At 42.7% G+C, this 14,430-nt stretch overlaps 2 protein-coding genes across 6 annotated transcripts in view; one reads left to right on the top strand and one right to left on the bottom strand.

Moving 5' to 3' along the window:
• Positions 1 to 1,515: 1,515 nt before the first annotated feature.
• On the bottom strand, positions 1,516 to 9,380 carry ERI2 (ERI1 exoribonuclease family member 2). Its single transcript, XM_060693073.2, has 9 exons — positions 9,148 to 9,380; positions 7,013 to 7,083; positions 6,829 to 6,906; positions 6,170 to 6,297; positions 5,159 to 5,306; positions 4,181 to 4,281; positions 3,845 to 3,926; positions 3,338 to 3,426; positions 1,516 to 3,191 (listed from the first exon to the last, which is right to left on the bottom strand). The coding sequence occupies exons 1-9, from the start codon at positions 9,168 to 9,170 to the stop codon at positions 1,908 to 1,910; spliced, it is 2,004 nt and encodes a 667-aa protein (XP_060549056.2). The 5' UTR covers positions 9,171 to 9,380; the 3' UTR covers positions 1,516 to 1,907.
• Positions 9,381 to 9,398: 18 nt separating this feature from the next.
• The window catches only part of REXO5 (RNA exonuclease 5), a 32,493-nt gene continuing 27,461 nt past the window's right edge, over positions 9,399 to 14,430 (top strand). Inside the window, exons 1-5 of one of the 5 annotated variants that reach the window (XM_087878515.1) lie at positions 9,399 to 9,485; positions 10,576 to 10,637; positions 10,728 to 10,875; positions 12,513 to 12,693; positions 13,507 to 13,625. In XM_087878515.1, the coding sequence (XP_087734641.1) occupies positions 12,538 to 12,693; positions 13,507 to 13,625 (275 nt within the window). In that variant the 5' untranslated portion in view covers positions 9,399 to 9,485; positions 10,576 to 10,637; positions 10,728 to 10,875; positions 12,513 to 12,537. The remainder of the gene's footprint in view (positions 9,486 to 10,575; positions 10,638 to 10,727; positions 10,876 to 12,512; positions 12,694 to 13,506; positions 13,626 to 14,430) is intronic. The other 4 variants (XM_087878519.1, XM_087878520.1, XM_087878518.1 and 1 more) reach the window with 4 other exon arrangements.

A 14,430-nucleotide genomic window follows, 5' to 3' on the forward strand; every position in this document is an offset into this window, starting at 1 on the left:
GTTGCACATGGACAGATCCTTTTCACAGTTGTTGTGGTCCGCCAGCAGCCTGCGAAACTGGCAGGGTGGATAAAAATCAATGATTTTTTTTAAAAAAATCAAAAAAGTCAGATTTTTTTGATTTAAATCGGATTTTTTTTTATTTTTATCGAATTTATTTTAATAAAAAACTTTTGGGGTAAGAATCTATCGTAAGATAGTTTTCTATTTAAGATACATAAATAATTTAGTTTATTCAGCATGAAATGGAGCTTAGTTATGTAGCATGAGGCTATATATTCTGCAACACTGGGACTATCGGTGAGTCAAAGGAGTAGCAGAGATGACAGTTGCCCTTTAAAAATTATGATTTAAATCGAGTTGATTTAAATCAAGCCTTTTTACTAGTGATTTAAATCATGATTTAAATTGTGATTTAAATCAACTCGATTTAGATCAAATCCACCCTGGGAGCTGGCAGCAGAGTCGGACAGTGAGGAGGCTGGGGAGGAACATGGGCCAGTCCTGGAGTCTGGGGAAGGCTCGGACGAGGGCTCTGCGTCGGAGGCAGAGATGGGGCCATCTGGGAGGTACGTACGGACTCCGGAGCCTCCAGAGTCGGACCTCAGCAAGGCAGAGGAACAGGGAGAGCCTGTTCCTAGTGCACGCATGCACAGAGCTGCCAGAAGGCAAGAGCAGCTAAAGCAAAAGGGGCGACTCAGGAGTAAGGCCAGAAGATGATTGGCTCCTCCCATAAGGCTTAAAAGAGCAGCAACGAGGGTTTTGTAGAAAAGCATCGTTGATTCCAGTGTGTCTTGTCAGCGTCCCTTGAACTTTGTGGGGTTTTTGCCAAGAAAAGCCTTTGGCAGGTTGCCAAAGACATCAAAGGTTGGTGATAAGGCCGAAGAATTTGTTTTGGAGACTAAACTGAGAATGAATTAATTCTCAGCTGTTTTAATAAAATAAGTTTGTTCAGGACTGAATTGTGTTTGGTAATCACTACTTGGGCCTCGGTCATAAAAACAGTTACCGGGCACGCTGTAAAAGTCAAGTCCTCAATAGAAGAAGAAGCAAGGATTTAATTTTAACTGCATGCATTTCAGCTAATTTGCCTAATTCCAAATTAAAATAATTCCATCAATCCCTCCTTTATCTTTGGGATGCTGAAAGCATAATCGCCGTTGTGAATGTTACAGCCCAGGCAATGTTCCCACACCGTAATCCATGCCAGCGTCTTCTGAATTCCAGAAAGATTTACAGGACGTTCAGTTCACCAAATTTCTACGATCTACTCACTGTGCAATGCTTCCGATACAATTTGGGGAAAGCGCCTCACGATACCCCAGAACGTGAAATGCAAGCAAATCTGTCTGTGACTCATTAAAGCAGCTGCATCGTTTTCTGTGAATTGTATTCCTGCCGTGCTAGGGAAATTTGGGACCAGTTTAAAAAAAAACATACTGAACACAACCCCAAAGAAAGCAGTTTTTCCTTTGTGGGAGGTGCCGTATTAAAACGGACAAACTTCACTTCGTCTTTTGAGGGAGGTGGGGGGGAGGAGTTCATTTTATTTCACTTCTCAGAATCAAGAATATATGAAAGGATGTTTTAAAAGGACATTTAAAAGCACGATGCAAGTTTTACAAGCCAGTTCTTTAAAAAAGCAATTTCTCAGCAGTCGGGCTTACCGATTTAAAGTATAGACAACATGATTCAAAAATTAAAAATAAAAAAATTAGGAACCTAGAAAGTAGAGACGAGAAAGTACACATTTAAAAGACAAGACAGTTTGTGATACTGCATTCAGACGAGACCAGGTGCTAAATTGCAGACGCAGTTTCGGTGATGCTTCTAAACACGATTACACTAACTTTCTGAAGGCTGAAATACTCCATTTTCCCAATAAAAGGCAGGGGGAAAAAAACCTCCTAAGTTCGCATGGAAGGCCGAAGATTCAGGCACTTCGGTTTAATATTTCCCAGGGAGGGGTAGTCCTGAGTTTTCAAAGGCTTTAAGCCCCCAGCCTCTAAAGTTGAAGCCGGGAGGGCCATTTTCTCCTTTATAAGCGAATGTTCCCATCGGAAATAGTTGCAGCCCTTCGTATTCCTTTCACATTTTCTCACTGGGCAGCTATAAAATGCTTTGCCCTGATTAGGGCCACCGTTTGAAACGTTCAACCTTCGAGCTCTTCGGCCACACCGGCATAACGGAGGGGTCACCCTCCCGGTTTCTGGTACCCTGAAAGTCAGGTTGAAATTACCCGAAGAGCTCAAGAGAGCCGGAGAGACGCCGCACAGATTCGCCCTGGGCGATGGGAAGCTGTTCGACGTTGGGCTTCCGTCCTCGTAGATTCTGAAAGGCGTTTTTTTGCTGGGAGGCAAAGATTTGGGGCTGGAAGGCTTCCTTTTGATGGCCTCGGTCGAAGAGGCGAGAAGATTTCTGTCTGGTGGGTTAGGGGAAGATGCCTCTGCATCCGTTACAACTGGGAGCTTAAACCTAGAAGCATCGGAAGGTTTGTTGGGAGCTCGGCCCGCGTTGTAAATAGTCGTATTTGGACTCTTGTAGACCACACATTTTGAGAGCTCTCTACTCAGAGGAACATCTATCCTGTGTTCATCTCCCCGATTCATCGATTTGTTCCTATCTTCCGTCACGAATGCGCTCTTAGTTGGGGAGTTATCTTTTAAGGGTGAGCATTCTGGATCTGAGTCATCTTCCTTTTGTGGTATGATTGCGACGTCCTCCCAGTCGGCCAACAAAGATAGACAATCTGGAGTGGTGCTGATGTCGGTCTCGGAAATGTTGACGGTGGAAAGAGTCGTGGGGACCAAAACAAGACTTCGAATGGGCGTAGAAGGGTTTGAAATGAGTTGGCCCCGACTCTGAAGGCCTGAAGGTCTATAGCAGGGGTGCTGAAGACTACCTAGAGGCCAATGGGGTCTTCCTATGGATGAAGTTAGGTTGTGTTTGGTGCTACAACGTTCGTCAGTCTTTCTGCTCTTTTTAGACGTAAGAGGCGCGTCTTCGAACAAGCCTACGCAAACCGTCTCTTTTGCCGAGTCTTCCTCTTTTCTCTCGATTTCTGGAGGAACTTCCTTTTCGCTTTCGTCCAAAGGTGATGCTTTGACAAGAGGGTTGATTCCCAAAGGGCCACCATGGTTAGGTTTCTCACTCTCCCCAAATCTGGCCAGGGAATTCTTAGTTGGAGGTGCCTAAGGATTCCATAAAGAAAGGAGGTCAACCAATCTCCCGGCCAGCATAGCTTCAAACAAGATCCCCAAGTCAAATGTTCTGTCCATAAAAATCTCGCTGGGTTAACGTTGACCAGTCATGGGTGCTGAGAAGAGAACCCACTAACCTTATCCAACGATTTTGTGATTTTCATTACACACCCATCACGAATCATCTTCCATGCGAGGCGAGCTGTATTCCGAGAATCATGCAGGCCTGGGGGAAAACAGGAGGTGCCAAATCTAGTAAAGGTAAAGGTTCCCCTCGTACATATGTGCTAGTCGTTCCCGACTCTAGGGGGCGGTGCTCATCTCCGTTTCAAAGCCGAAGAGCCAGCGCTGTCCAAAGACGTCTCCGTGGTCATGTGGCTGGCATGACTAAACGCCAAAGGCACACGGAACGCTGTTACCTTCCCACCAAAGGTGGTCCCTATTTTTCTCCTTGCATTTTTTACCTACTTTCGAACTGCTAGGTTGGCCAAAGCTGGGTCAAGTAATGGGAGCTCACCCCTATTATGCAACATTAGGGATTCGAACAGCTGAACTGCCGACCTTTCGATCGACAGGCTCAGCGTCTTAGCCACTGAGCCACCGTGTCCCTTCCTTGTCATACGTACACATAAATACTCACTCACCAGAGTGCTCCCGTCCTTCAAAAGTGATACCCACGTCTTTCAATGCGCCATTTAAACCTTGGGGCTTCCTAGAGTAAAAGCTCTGAGAAACAAAAGGATGAAAATAAAACCCTCGTTATATCTGCTGTTTTGCTCTATTAAATATAAATCGCTGACGGCAATGTGTTTTCTCAGCCTTGGCAGTAGTTAAAATAGCTGGATGTTTCTGGATTAAATTGGACGCCACCCAGAGCCCCTCTTTGAGAGAGATGAATCATTAAGAAGTGTGAAATATAAACAAATAAATAAAACGTATATTTTCTTGTCATGATTACCACCAAAGGCAAATACCCTCACCTTGTAAGTGGCCCGTAGGTCAATCCAAGAATTTAAAATATTAGGCTTCCGTAGCTGTTTTCTTTTACATTCATAGTGCAGGCAAATTCCCAGGTCCCAATCTACATAAAAACAAATGTTCATAAAGGTTTCCTGTTTCCTGATTATCACCTCCATAGTTTTTCAACTATGGAGTGAAATTTTCTTTTTGTGCAACGATAATGATTTCATGCAATAGAAAACCAAAAGCAAAAGAAGCTGTCTATTTAGCCCAGTCTACTGTGTAAAGCATGCGTGACAATTATCTAAATTTCTTAGAGCGATGGAAATCTAAAATAAAACCTGCCAGTTTCTGGGGTACAATTCTGGAATTCATAACTCCTAAACCGACAGTGCTTAGGAATGTAAATTAGTCATTCTCCTTTTGATGGAGCGCACACTTATTGTTCTAAAGTCAGATTGGGCAATGTCTACAAGGACAAAAGATTTCCGATTCCCTCAAGCAAGCTTCTAGTCCTTATGATGGTGGGAAATCCATGAAAATACACAGCAAAGAGGGTAAAAGAGCCAGGGGGAATGCAGCAGGATTTTTACGAGCACTATTTGACAGTGGAACAATTAACCAGTGGAACAACTTGCCACCAGAAGTTCTGAATGCTCCAACACTGGAAGTTTTTAAGAAGAGATTGGACAACCATTTGTCTGAAGTGGTGTAGGGTTTCCTGTCTAGGCAGGGGGTTAGACTAGAAGACCTCCACAAGGTCTCTTCCAACTCTGTGTAGAAAAATAGCCAATGATGGCTAGTCTCAAAAACCTAAGCAGAAGACGAACCTGGTTATTATTTGAATATTCCAAAGTCCCAGGTAGAGTCAAAAGTCAAAAACCATCACAAAATAACCATTTTTCCATTTTGTTATCAGGGAAACCACCGTCTTCAGCAGGCCCAGCAATGAAGAACGAGCAAACTTTATCATAGATAAGATAAACATTATGAATTACCTGACCACGTAACAAAGGCACATAATTTTTCTTCAGGAGCAGCACCCGTCGAACCAAAAACAATGTTTTTCTCCTCCTGGATCTTGTGAATCCACTTAGAAAATTGGGATAGGCTTATATGCAGTGGAACCCCTTCATCGACTTGATCCTTAATTCAACGAAAAAAAGATCTTGCTGGTCACATTTAGAATCTAGATTTAGATTAGGTTTCATCGAGACTGATATTGATATTTCTGACCGGACCAGAAAATAAAGCTCAGGCATTGTTTAAGAAGCAAAACAAAAAACAAACCCTCTAATACACAAAATGGTGAAAACAATCAATACATATCCATTTTTATTTTGATTTCTAAGACCACCCACTGGCATTCAATATTAAAGGTAAAAGTTCCCCTCGCACATGTGCTAGTCGTTCCCGACTCTAGGGGGCAGTGCTCATCTCTGTTTCAAAGCCAAAGAGCCAGCGCTGTCCAAAGACGTCTCCGTGGTCATGTGGCCAGCATGACTCAACGCCAAAGGCGCACGGAACGCTGTTCCCTTCCCACCAAAGGTGGTCCCTATTTTTCTACTTGCATTTTTTACATGCTTTCCAACTGCTAGGTTGGTAGAAGCTGGGACAAGTCACGGGAGCTCACCCTGTTACGCGGCACTAGGGATTCGAACCACTGAACTGCCAACCTTTTGATCGACAAGCTCAGCGTCTTAGCCACTGAGCCACCACGTCCCACTAATATATATTAAGGCCACTTTAATGAATAGAAATGAACAGCTGAAAATAGAAAGGAATTTAAATCAATTTTTGAAATGAATTAATAAAAATGAAAACTTTTTCAGGGGTTGCTATAGGCTTGGAGCATTCAAAGAAAAGTCATATTGTGATGATAAAAGAAATACATTCAAGGCAGCAAGCAAATTCCTTCAAGAACATTCATCAAAAGTTAATTAAGTAAAATGCTTCAAAACAAAATGAAACTAACAAACTCTGACCACAATCTCTTGAAATTATTATACCTGTTTTATTCCAGTTAGCTCAATACAAAATTCAGAGAGAGTCGGATGTTCTTGGGGCTGGACGTACATATGAAATTCAGTCTCAATTTCTCCATTTGAGGTGTTCAAGAGAACTGCTGGAAATTCAACTATGCCGATAAATAAATAAATAAATAAATAAAAAATTACAGGTAGTTTTCGACTTACCACCACAATTGAGCCCAAAATTTCTGTTTGCTAAGTGAGAGATTTGTTAAGTGAGTTTTGCTCTATTCTACAACCTTTCTTGCCACAGTTGTGAAGTGAATCACCGCCGTTCTTAAGTTAGCAATCTGGTTGTTAAGTGAACCAGGCTTCCCCATTGATTTTACTTGTCAGAAGGTCGCAAAAGGGATCATATGATATAACCCTGGGAAAACACAACTGTCATATAAATATAAACAAGTTGCTAAGCATCTGAATTTTGATCACATGAACATGGGGATGCCGTAATGGTCGTAAGTGTGAAATACAGTCATAAGTCCCTTTAAAGTGCCATTGTAACTTTGAACAGTCACTAAATGAATGGTGTGTGTTAAGAACTTCCTGCATCTGCATGAACTCTGTTCAAGCCTTCTCTTTGTTTTTTCCTGCCAATTCATACGGAAGCAATTATTAAAAATGATTAAAGCTTGGCTTACTTATTTCTTGACATCTTCGGACATCCTTCCAGCAGGTAGACTCAAAATCAATAATTATTAAGTAGTCAAACAGCTGCCCTGCAATACCAAAAAAATAAATAAAAATATCGTATGATATTATCTCATTGTCATAACCCGCAAATAATAACAAACACTGAATTTATGAAATAAGGGGAATACTCACGCAGCTTGCATTGGTTGTGGCTCTGGCTACCGGGAGGCGGTTTGGAAACACTTCGAATAATGCCTAGCTGCCTGTCAATCAAGAGATAAAATTCGTTATGCAAATTTTACAGCGTTAAAACAAAGTCCCCATTAGATTGTAATTCAAGGCAGTGGTGAAATCCAAATTTTTTTACTACCGATTCTGTGCGGTGACTTGGTGGGCGTGGCAGGGGAAGGATACTGCAAAATCTCCATTCCCTCCCCACTCCTGGGGGAAGGATATTGCAAAATCTCCATTCCCACCCCATTCTGGGACCAGCCAGAGGTGGCATTTGCCTGTTCTCCAAACTACTCAAAATTTCCACTACCGGTTCTCCAGAACCTGTCAGAACCTGCTGGATTTCACCCCTGATTCAAGGCCATTCCGGTCGATATTTTCCCACAGTAACTTTAAAGACCTGTGGACTTCAACTCCCAGAATTCCCCAGCCAGCAGAGCTACCGGGGAATTCTGGGAGTTTGAAGTCCACAGTTTGAAAAATCCTGCTCTAAAGATACAAGAGTTGGCAGGGGGAATTCTGAGAGTCCCCAGACCTTTAAAGTTGCCAAGATTGGACACCCCTGTTGTAAAGCTATTGCATTTTAATGAATTAGGTTCCATGCTGCCTGGGGGATTCTGGGAATTGTAGTCCACAAGTCTTAAAGCTGCCAAGATTGGACAGCCCTGGTTTAAAGGTACAAAACCTGGCTGGGGAAATTCTGGGAGTTTTGAGGTTCCCAAATCTTAAAGTTGCCAAGGTTGGACACCCCTGTTGTAAAGCTATTGCATTTTAATGAGTTGGGGGGGGGGTTTACGCTGCCCAGGGGATTCTGGGAATTGAAGTCCAGAAGTCTTAAAGCTGCCAAGAATGGACAGCCCTGGTTTAAAGGTACAAAACCTGGCTAGGGAAATTCTGGGAATTTGAGGTCCCCAAATCTTAAAGTTGCCAAAGTTGGACACCTCTGATATAAGGCTACTGCATTTGAATGAATTAGCGTCCATGCTGCCCGGAGGATTCTGGGAATTGTAGTCCACAAGTCTTAAAGCTGCCAAGATTGGACAGCCCTGGTTTAAAGGTACAAAACCTGGCTGGGGAAATTCTGGGAGTTTTGAGGTTCCCAAATCTTAAAGTTGCCAAGGTTGGACACCCCTGATGTAAAGCTATTGCATTTTAATGAATTAGGTTCCATGCTGCCTGGGGGATTCTGGGAATTGAAGTCCAGAAGTCTTAAAGCTGCCAAGAATGGACAGCCCTGGTTTAAAGGTACAAAACCTGGCTGGGGAAATTCCTCAGAATTTGAAGTCCCCAAATCTTAAAGTTGCCAAGTTTGGACACCCCTGATGTAAGGCTATTGCATTTTAATATGTTGGTGGGCGGGGGGGGGGGGGTGTTTCATGCTGCCCGGGGGATTCTGGGAATTGAAGTCCAGAAGTCTTAAAGCTGCCAAGAATGGACAGCCCTGGTTTAAAGGTACAAAACCTGGCTGGGGAAATTCTGGGAGTTTTGAGGTTCCCAAATCTTAAAGTTGCCAAGGTTGGACACCCCTGATGTAAGGCTATTGCATTTTAATGAATTAGGGTCCATGCTGCCCAGAGGATTCTGGGAATTGTAGTCCACAAGTCTTAAAGCTGCCAAGATTGGACAGCCCTGGTTTAAAGGTAGAAAACCTGGCTGGGGAAATTCTGGGAGTTTTGAGGTTCCCAAATCTTAAAGTTGCCAAGGTTGGACACCCCTGTTGTAAAGCTATTGCATTTGAATGAATTAGGTTCCATGCTGCCTGGGGGATTCTGGGAATTGTAGTCCACAAGTCTTAACGCTGCCAAGATTGGACAGCTCTGGTTTAAAGACAGAAAACCTGGCTGGGGAAATTCTGGGAGTTTTGAGGTCCCCAAATCTTAAAGTTGCCAAGGTTGGACACCCCTGTTGTAAAGCTATTGCATTTGAATGAATTAGGTTCCATGCTGCCCAGGGGATTCTGGGAATTGTAGTCCAGAAGGGGCCAAAATTGGACTCTTCTGCCCTACAGCTCGGTCCAAACTGGGGAGTGGGTGGGGTCCGTCTCTCTTGCAGCCCCCAACAGACCGAAGGGTCGACGCTACCTGGGCCCCCTTTACCTGGCCAGCTGCCTCGTCGCCATGGCAACCGCCTCCCCGGGCCCCCACCCGGCTCGCTTTCACTCGTCGGCCACCGTCGTTTCAAAAAGCCCGCCGCCGAGCAGGCCACGCCTCCTCCCCCCCCTCCTCCTCCCCTCGATGCTTTCGGCCGATCGACTAAGTAGGTCTTGCCGCCATTGGAATCCGCTCTCTCGCTCAAGGCTCGGCTGCGATGCGAGATGGGAGGGGGAGGGAGGGAGGGGGGAAGCTCCAGCCCGGGCAGCCGATTGCCGAGCGAAGATTCTCCTCGATTGCAGAAGGACTTCCTTCCCCAGGAGTTTACAGTGCCAGGAATACAGGTTAGACTTATTGCAACTATTTTCATTTTTTTTCCCCCCTTTACCCGCTTTTTAATTTTTTTATTTTTTATTTAATGGGGAGAGGGTGTTTGCAAGGAAAGGCGTTCCCAGGTTTAATTGCTGGGAGGCTGTTGCTTGCAAAGCAGGAGGAGGAAGAGGGCAACTCTTCTTCCCTTAACACGGGTTTGCAGGCTCGCACGTGCTTGCAAAAACCCCTTAAGAGAATTGCATGGACCACCAAAGCATTGGGTTCGGTTTCCAGGCTAGAGCAGCCTGTTCCCCAGCTTTAAAACCTGCTGCTTTTTACACTGCTTGGATCCCTATCTCTAGAACAAATACCCCACCCCAGCCAGATTTAAAAACTTTGCTGATCATGGTTGGGGATTGTGTGAGATTTAAACACACACACACAAAAATAAAAAATAAGAAATCATGCTCGCTAATTCTGATGTGCAAACAAAGTTAGGAGTTTATTGGACTGCGTTTTGCAAAAGGCAAAGCCTCCACGTCTCTTCCCAAGTTGGATTGGAGATCCTGAAGCGCCCTTTTTCAAAGTTTTGCAACAATGCTTTTATACCTTTCCCTCCTCCCCAGTATACATCATACCTCCTTCCCACCCCTCACCCCCAGTTCTTGCCTGTTTACATCCTGCGTACGTGTCCAACATGATTTCCTTTTGGTTGTGGCGTCTTTTATTTTTACTGATTTCCTGTCTTTTGCAATGGTGGCTTTTGCTAATTTACAACAGGATGCCTCTTTATTATTTCTTTCGCCTTTTGTGGGTGAGCTTTCTTGAACGTTTTGGTCAAGCTGACCCATAATAATGCACCTTTTTCCTGTGGCTTTTCCTTTGCCTTGTTACTGAGGCTTTGCAATAGAGCAGTGTTTCTTAACCTTGGTAGCTTGAAGATGGGTGGATTTCAATTCCCAGAATCCCCCAGCCAGCAACGCTGGCTGGGGGATTCTGGGAGTTGAAGTCCACCCATCTTCAAGCTTCCAAGGTTGAGAAACATTGCAATAGAGCCTTTATAATTTCTTGTATGCAATTAATACATTCTATAAAAAAGTAACTTTTTATCTTTTCTTACAGGATTATCAACGCTGGCTGGGGGATTCTGGGAGTTGAAGTCCACCCATCTTCAAGCTTCCAAGGTTGAAAAACATTGCAATAGAGCCTTTATAATTTCTTGTATGCAATTAATACATTCTATAAAAAAAGTAACTTTTTATCTTTTCTTACAGGATTATGGGAGCTGCTGCCCCGCAGGCAAGGCCGGGTGCAAAGAGGGTGCTGAGAGCTGCTCTTTATTTTACATTCTGAGGATGGACTTCATTACATCGTGCGAGTTGTTGTTTCAATCCATTATTTTCCAAAGTTAACCACGTTAAGGTCTGTGTGGACTTCAAGTCCCAGAATTCCCTGCGAGCATGCGGGGGGGGGAGCAGGGGAAATCCTGGGGGTTGGAGTCCACCCACTTTAAAGTTGCCAAGTTTGGAAAAACATAGCTTTAGTCCGTGTTTGTAGAATAGAATAGTTCAGAGCACGTAATGCAGCTGCTGCTACTACTGCTCTCGTTTACTGTTCTCATTAAATTGGATTAGAATAAATTAAGGTAGAATAGTAATACCACAAGGGCTTGCTATTAATATTACAGGAAATGCAGATTCAATTAGACTCATTTTATGAAGGAGACTTGATGTTCTATTAAAATGAATTTAAACATGTTCCAGAGTTTTTTATTGATATTATATTATTCATTCTAAAATTAAGTTATTCTTACATATAACTTGATGAAGAAAGTCATATTACTGTATGGAGGGAAAAATTCTTATTTGCATCTATAATAATAATAATAATAATAACAACAATAATAATAACTTTTTTTTATTTTTTAATTTGATTTATATGCCGCCCTTCTCCGGAGACTCAGGGCGGCTTACAATGCGTTAAGCAATAGCCTTCATACTTTTGTATATTTATACAAAATCAGCTTATTGCTCCCACAAACTGGGTCCTCAATTTACCTACCTTAGAAAGGATGGAAGGCTGACTCAACCTTGAGCCTGGGGAGATTCGAACATGCAGTAATTGCAGGCAGCTGAATGATAATTACAGGCTATTAGTCTGCTGCGCCACCAGGCTCATTGTCATTGTATGTGTATACACAGTATACCCATACAACGAAATTCACTTAACACCGAAAGACCAGGTCCAACACACACAACAATCCCCAAACACCCTCCCACCCACCACAATTCCCCACCCCTAAACCACCCAAACATCCACACAACAGACCAAGTAATGCTGTCCAACTGCTCACTGATGGTGGCCCTTTTGTTCATCGTTGAGTGCAATTATAGCTCTGGGATAAAAACTATTCAGAAGACGTGCAGTCCGAGTTTTAATTGTTCTGCATCTTCTGCCAGAAGGCAACAGTCCAAAAAGATTGTGAGCAGGATGGGAAGAGTCTCTGAGAATGTTATGCAACTTTCTCAAATAGCGAGATTCAAAGATGTCGTCCAGGGCTGGTAGCTGGAGTCCAATAATATTCTTAGCAGTTTTAATGATTCTCTGTAGAGCTTTTTTGTCTGCTACAGAGCTGCTCCCGTACCATGCAAGAATGCCGTATGTCAGGACACTCTCAATGGTGCTGCGTTAGTAGGATAGAAGTAGATGCTGAGATAGATTTATCCATCTCTAGTGAGATGGGCGGCAATAAAATTAGATTGGATTAGACTAGACTAGATATCGATGGATGGGATAGATAGATAGATAGATAGATAGATAGATAGATAGATAGATAGATAGATAGATCTGGATAGATGGAGACAAATAGATAGATATAAATAGATGGTAGATAGATAAATCTTCATTCAAATCCTAAACAGAATTAAGTAGAGTTTCAACTTATTAGTACTGCTAAAAATTATAAGTGGTTCAACATTGATAGTTGCCTTGGTCTACAGATGTTTTTCCATTAATTTATTATTTTTAAATATTCCGTGTTGCTCTTTTTGTTTTAACAGATAAATTCCACTTGAAGAGAGAGTTATGAATAAAATGGTTGCACAAACTCATGGAGTTGTAAAGAAAAGGTATTACGAAGATGAGAAAACTGAAGGAGAGAACCGGAAGGCTAAAAGAAAGAGGAAGGTTGAGAAAAATGACATTCCCTCAAATCATCAGAAAATTAAAGTTTCTAGTGAAGTAAGGTTTGTTTATGGATATATAATTCCAAAGGATTTGCCATTATGGCATGTTTTAGTTTATCATTCCCCATAATAATAATTTAAAAATACCAATTTAAGTATTGGGCGGAGTTTTCCAAATGTTTTTCTGGCACCGTTTTAGTTTGTGTTCTTTTCAAAACATTTTTTGTATTGTAATTCTTTCTGAGAGATTTGCTGGAGGGGTTTTTAGTCTGTGTTATATTTTTAATGCTGCACTTCATTGTTTATATCCATGAATCATTAAGTTATAATTAGAATGATGTGCTATTCCTGTTGGCTATTCTTGCATCTTTCTCAGTTTTGCATTATTCCACCCCCCACCCCCCTCCAGGTTTAATATCCAGAATTAGACAGAACGTTTAATCATTTGAAGGTTGCAACCAAGACGCTGAGATTCTTGATCTCAGAGTAGGAAACACATACACATAAAAAAAAGAATACTTACAAAGCTCCAGAAACTTTTAGAAGCTGCTTGTATTTTGTCCATAGCTGAATTTGTCAACGTGGGAGGATTGTTTATACAAAATCACTTCTGGGACTAAAGTTATTTGGCATTTCATCGTGTTTATATAAATAAATGTCCAAGTTTTCTGAAGTTAATGCATGTCTAACAGTTGTGTCTATTAACTGTGTTTCTCCTTTGCGCCTTGATGTGTGTGTTTTTTGTGGCAACCTTTTGCCAGAAATGAGCTGTCCTTTCTGGGATGTTGTTTGTGGGAACGGTGCCTTGAATCCTGACATTTTCTTTGGGAATGTAAACACTCCTGAGTCAATTCTCTTGGTTTCCAAGGTGAAGACACCCTGTTTGTCTACTCGAATGTTTGGAGAAGGCCAAATCAGCTGTGAGCAACTGTGCGAATTCCTCAAGTATGCCACACAGGGAAAACATCACAATGTCACTCAGCCCAGGTAAATGTAAAGCTCTTAACCTTATGGGAAAAGGGGACGCGGTGGCTCAGCGGCTAAGACGCTGAGCTTGTCGATCGAAAGGTCGGCAGTTCAGCGGTTCGAATCCCTAGTGCCACATAACGGGGTGAGCTCCTGTTACTTGTCCCAGCTTCTGCCAACCTAGCAGTTTGAAAGCACGTAAAAAAAGCAAGTAGAAAAATAGGGACCACTTTGGTGGGAAGGTAACAGCGTTCCGTGTGCCTTTGGCATTGAGTCATGCCGGCCACATGACCACGGAGACGTCTTCAGACAGCGCTGGCTCTTCACCTTTGAAACGGAGATGAGTACTGCCCCCTAGAGTCGGGAACAATTAGCACATATGTGCTAGGGGAACCTTTACCTTTAACCTTACAGAAGGTTCTGTCCACTTTAGATGTTCAAGAGTACAGGTAGTCCTGGACTTACAACCCTTTGTTTAGTGACCGTTTGAAGTTAAATGGCACTGAAACAAGTGACTTATGACCATTTTTCACACTTACAACCATTGCAGCATTCCCATGGTCACAGGATCAAAATTTGACCGATAAGCAACTGACTCGTATTTATGACCGTTACAGTGTCCCAAGGTCATGAAATCCCTTTTTTGGGACCTTCTGACAGGCAAAATCAATGGGGAAGCAAGATTCACTTAACAACCGCGTTACTAATATAACAGTTGCAGTGATTCACTTAACAACTGCAGCAAGAAAGGCCGTAAAATGGGGCAAAACTCGCTTCATAATTGTCTTGTGTAGCAACTGAAATTTTGGACTCAAAATTGTGGTCC

This window comes from Pantherophis guttatus, chromosome 14, assembly GCF_059756535.1.
Source record: "Pantherophis guttatus breed Tessera chromosome 14, ASM5975653v1, whole genome shotgun sequence".
NCBI lineage: Eukaryota > Metazoa > Chordata > Lepidosauria > Squamata > Colubridae > Pantherophis > Pantherophis guttatus.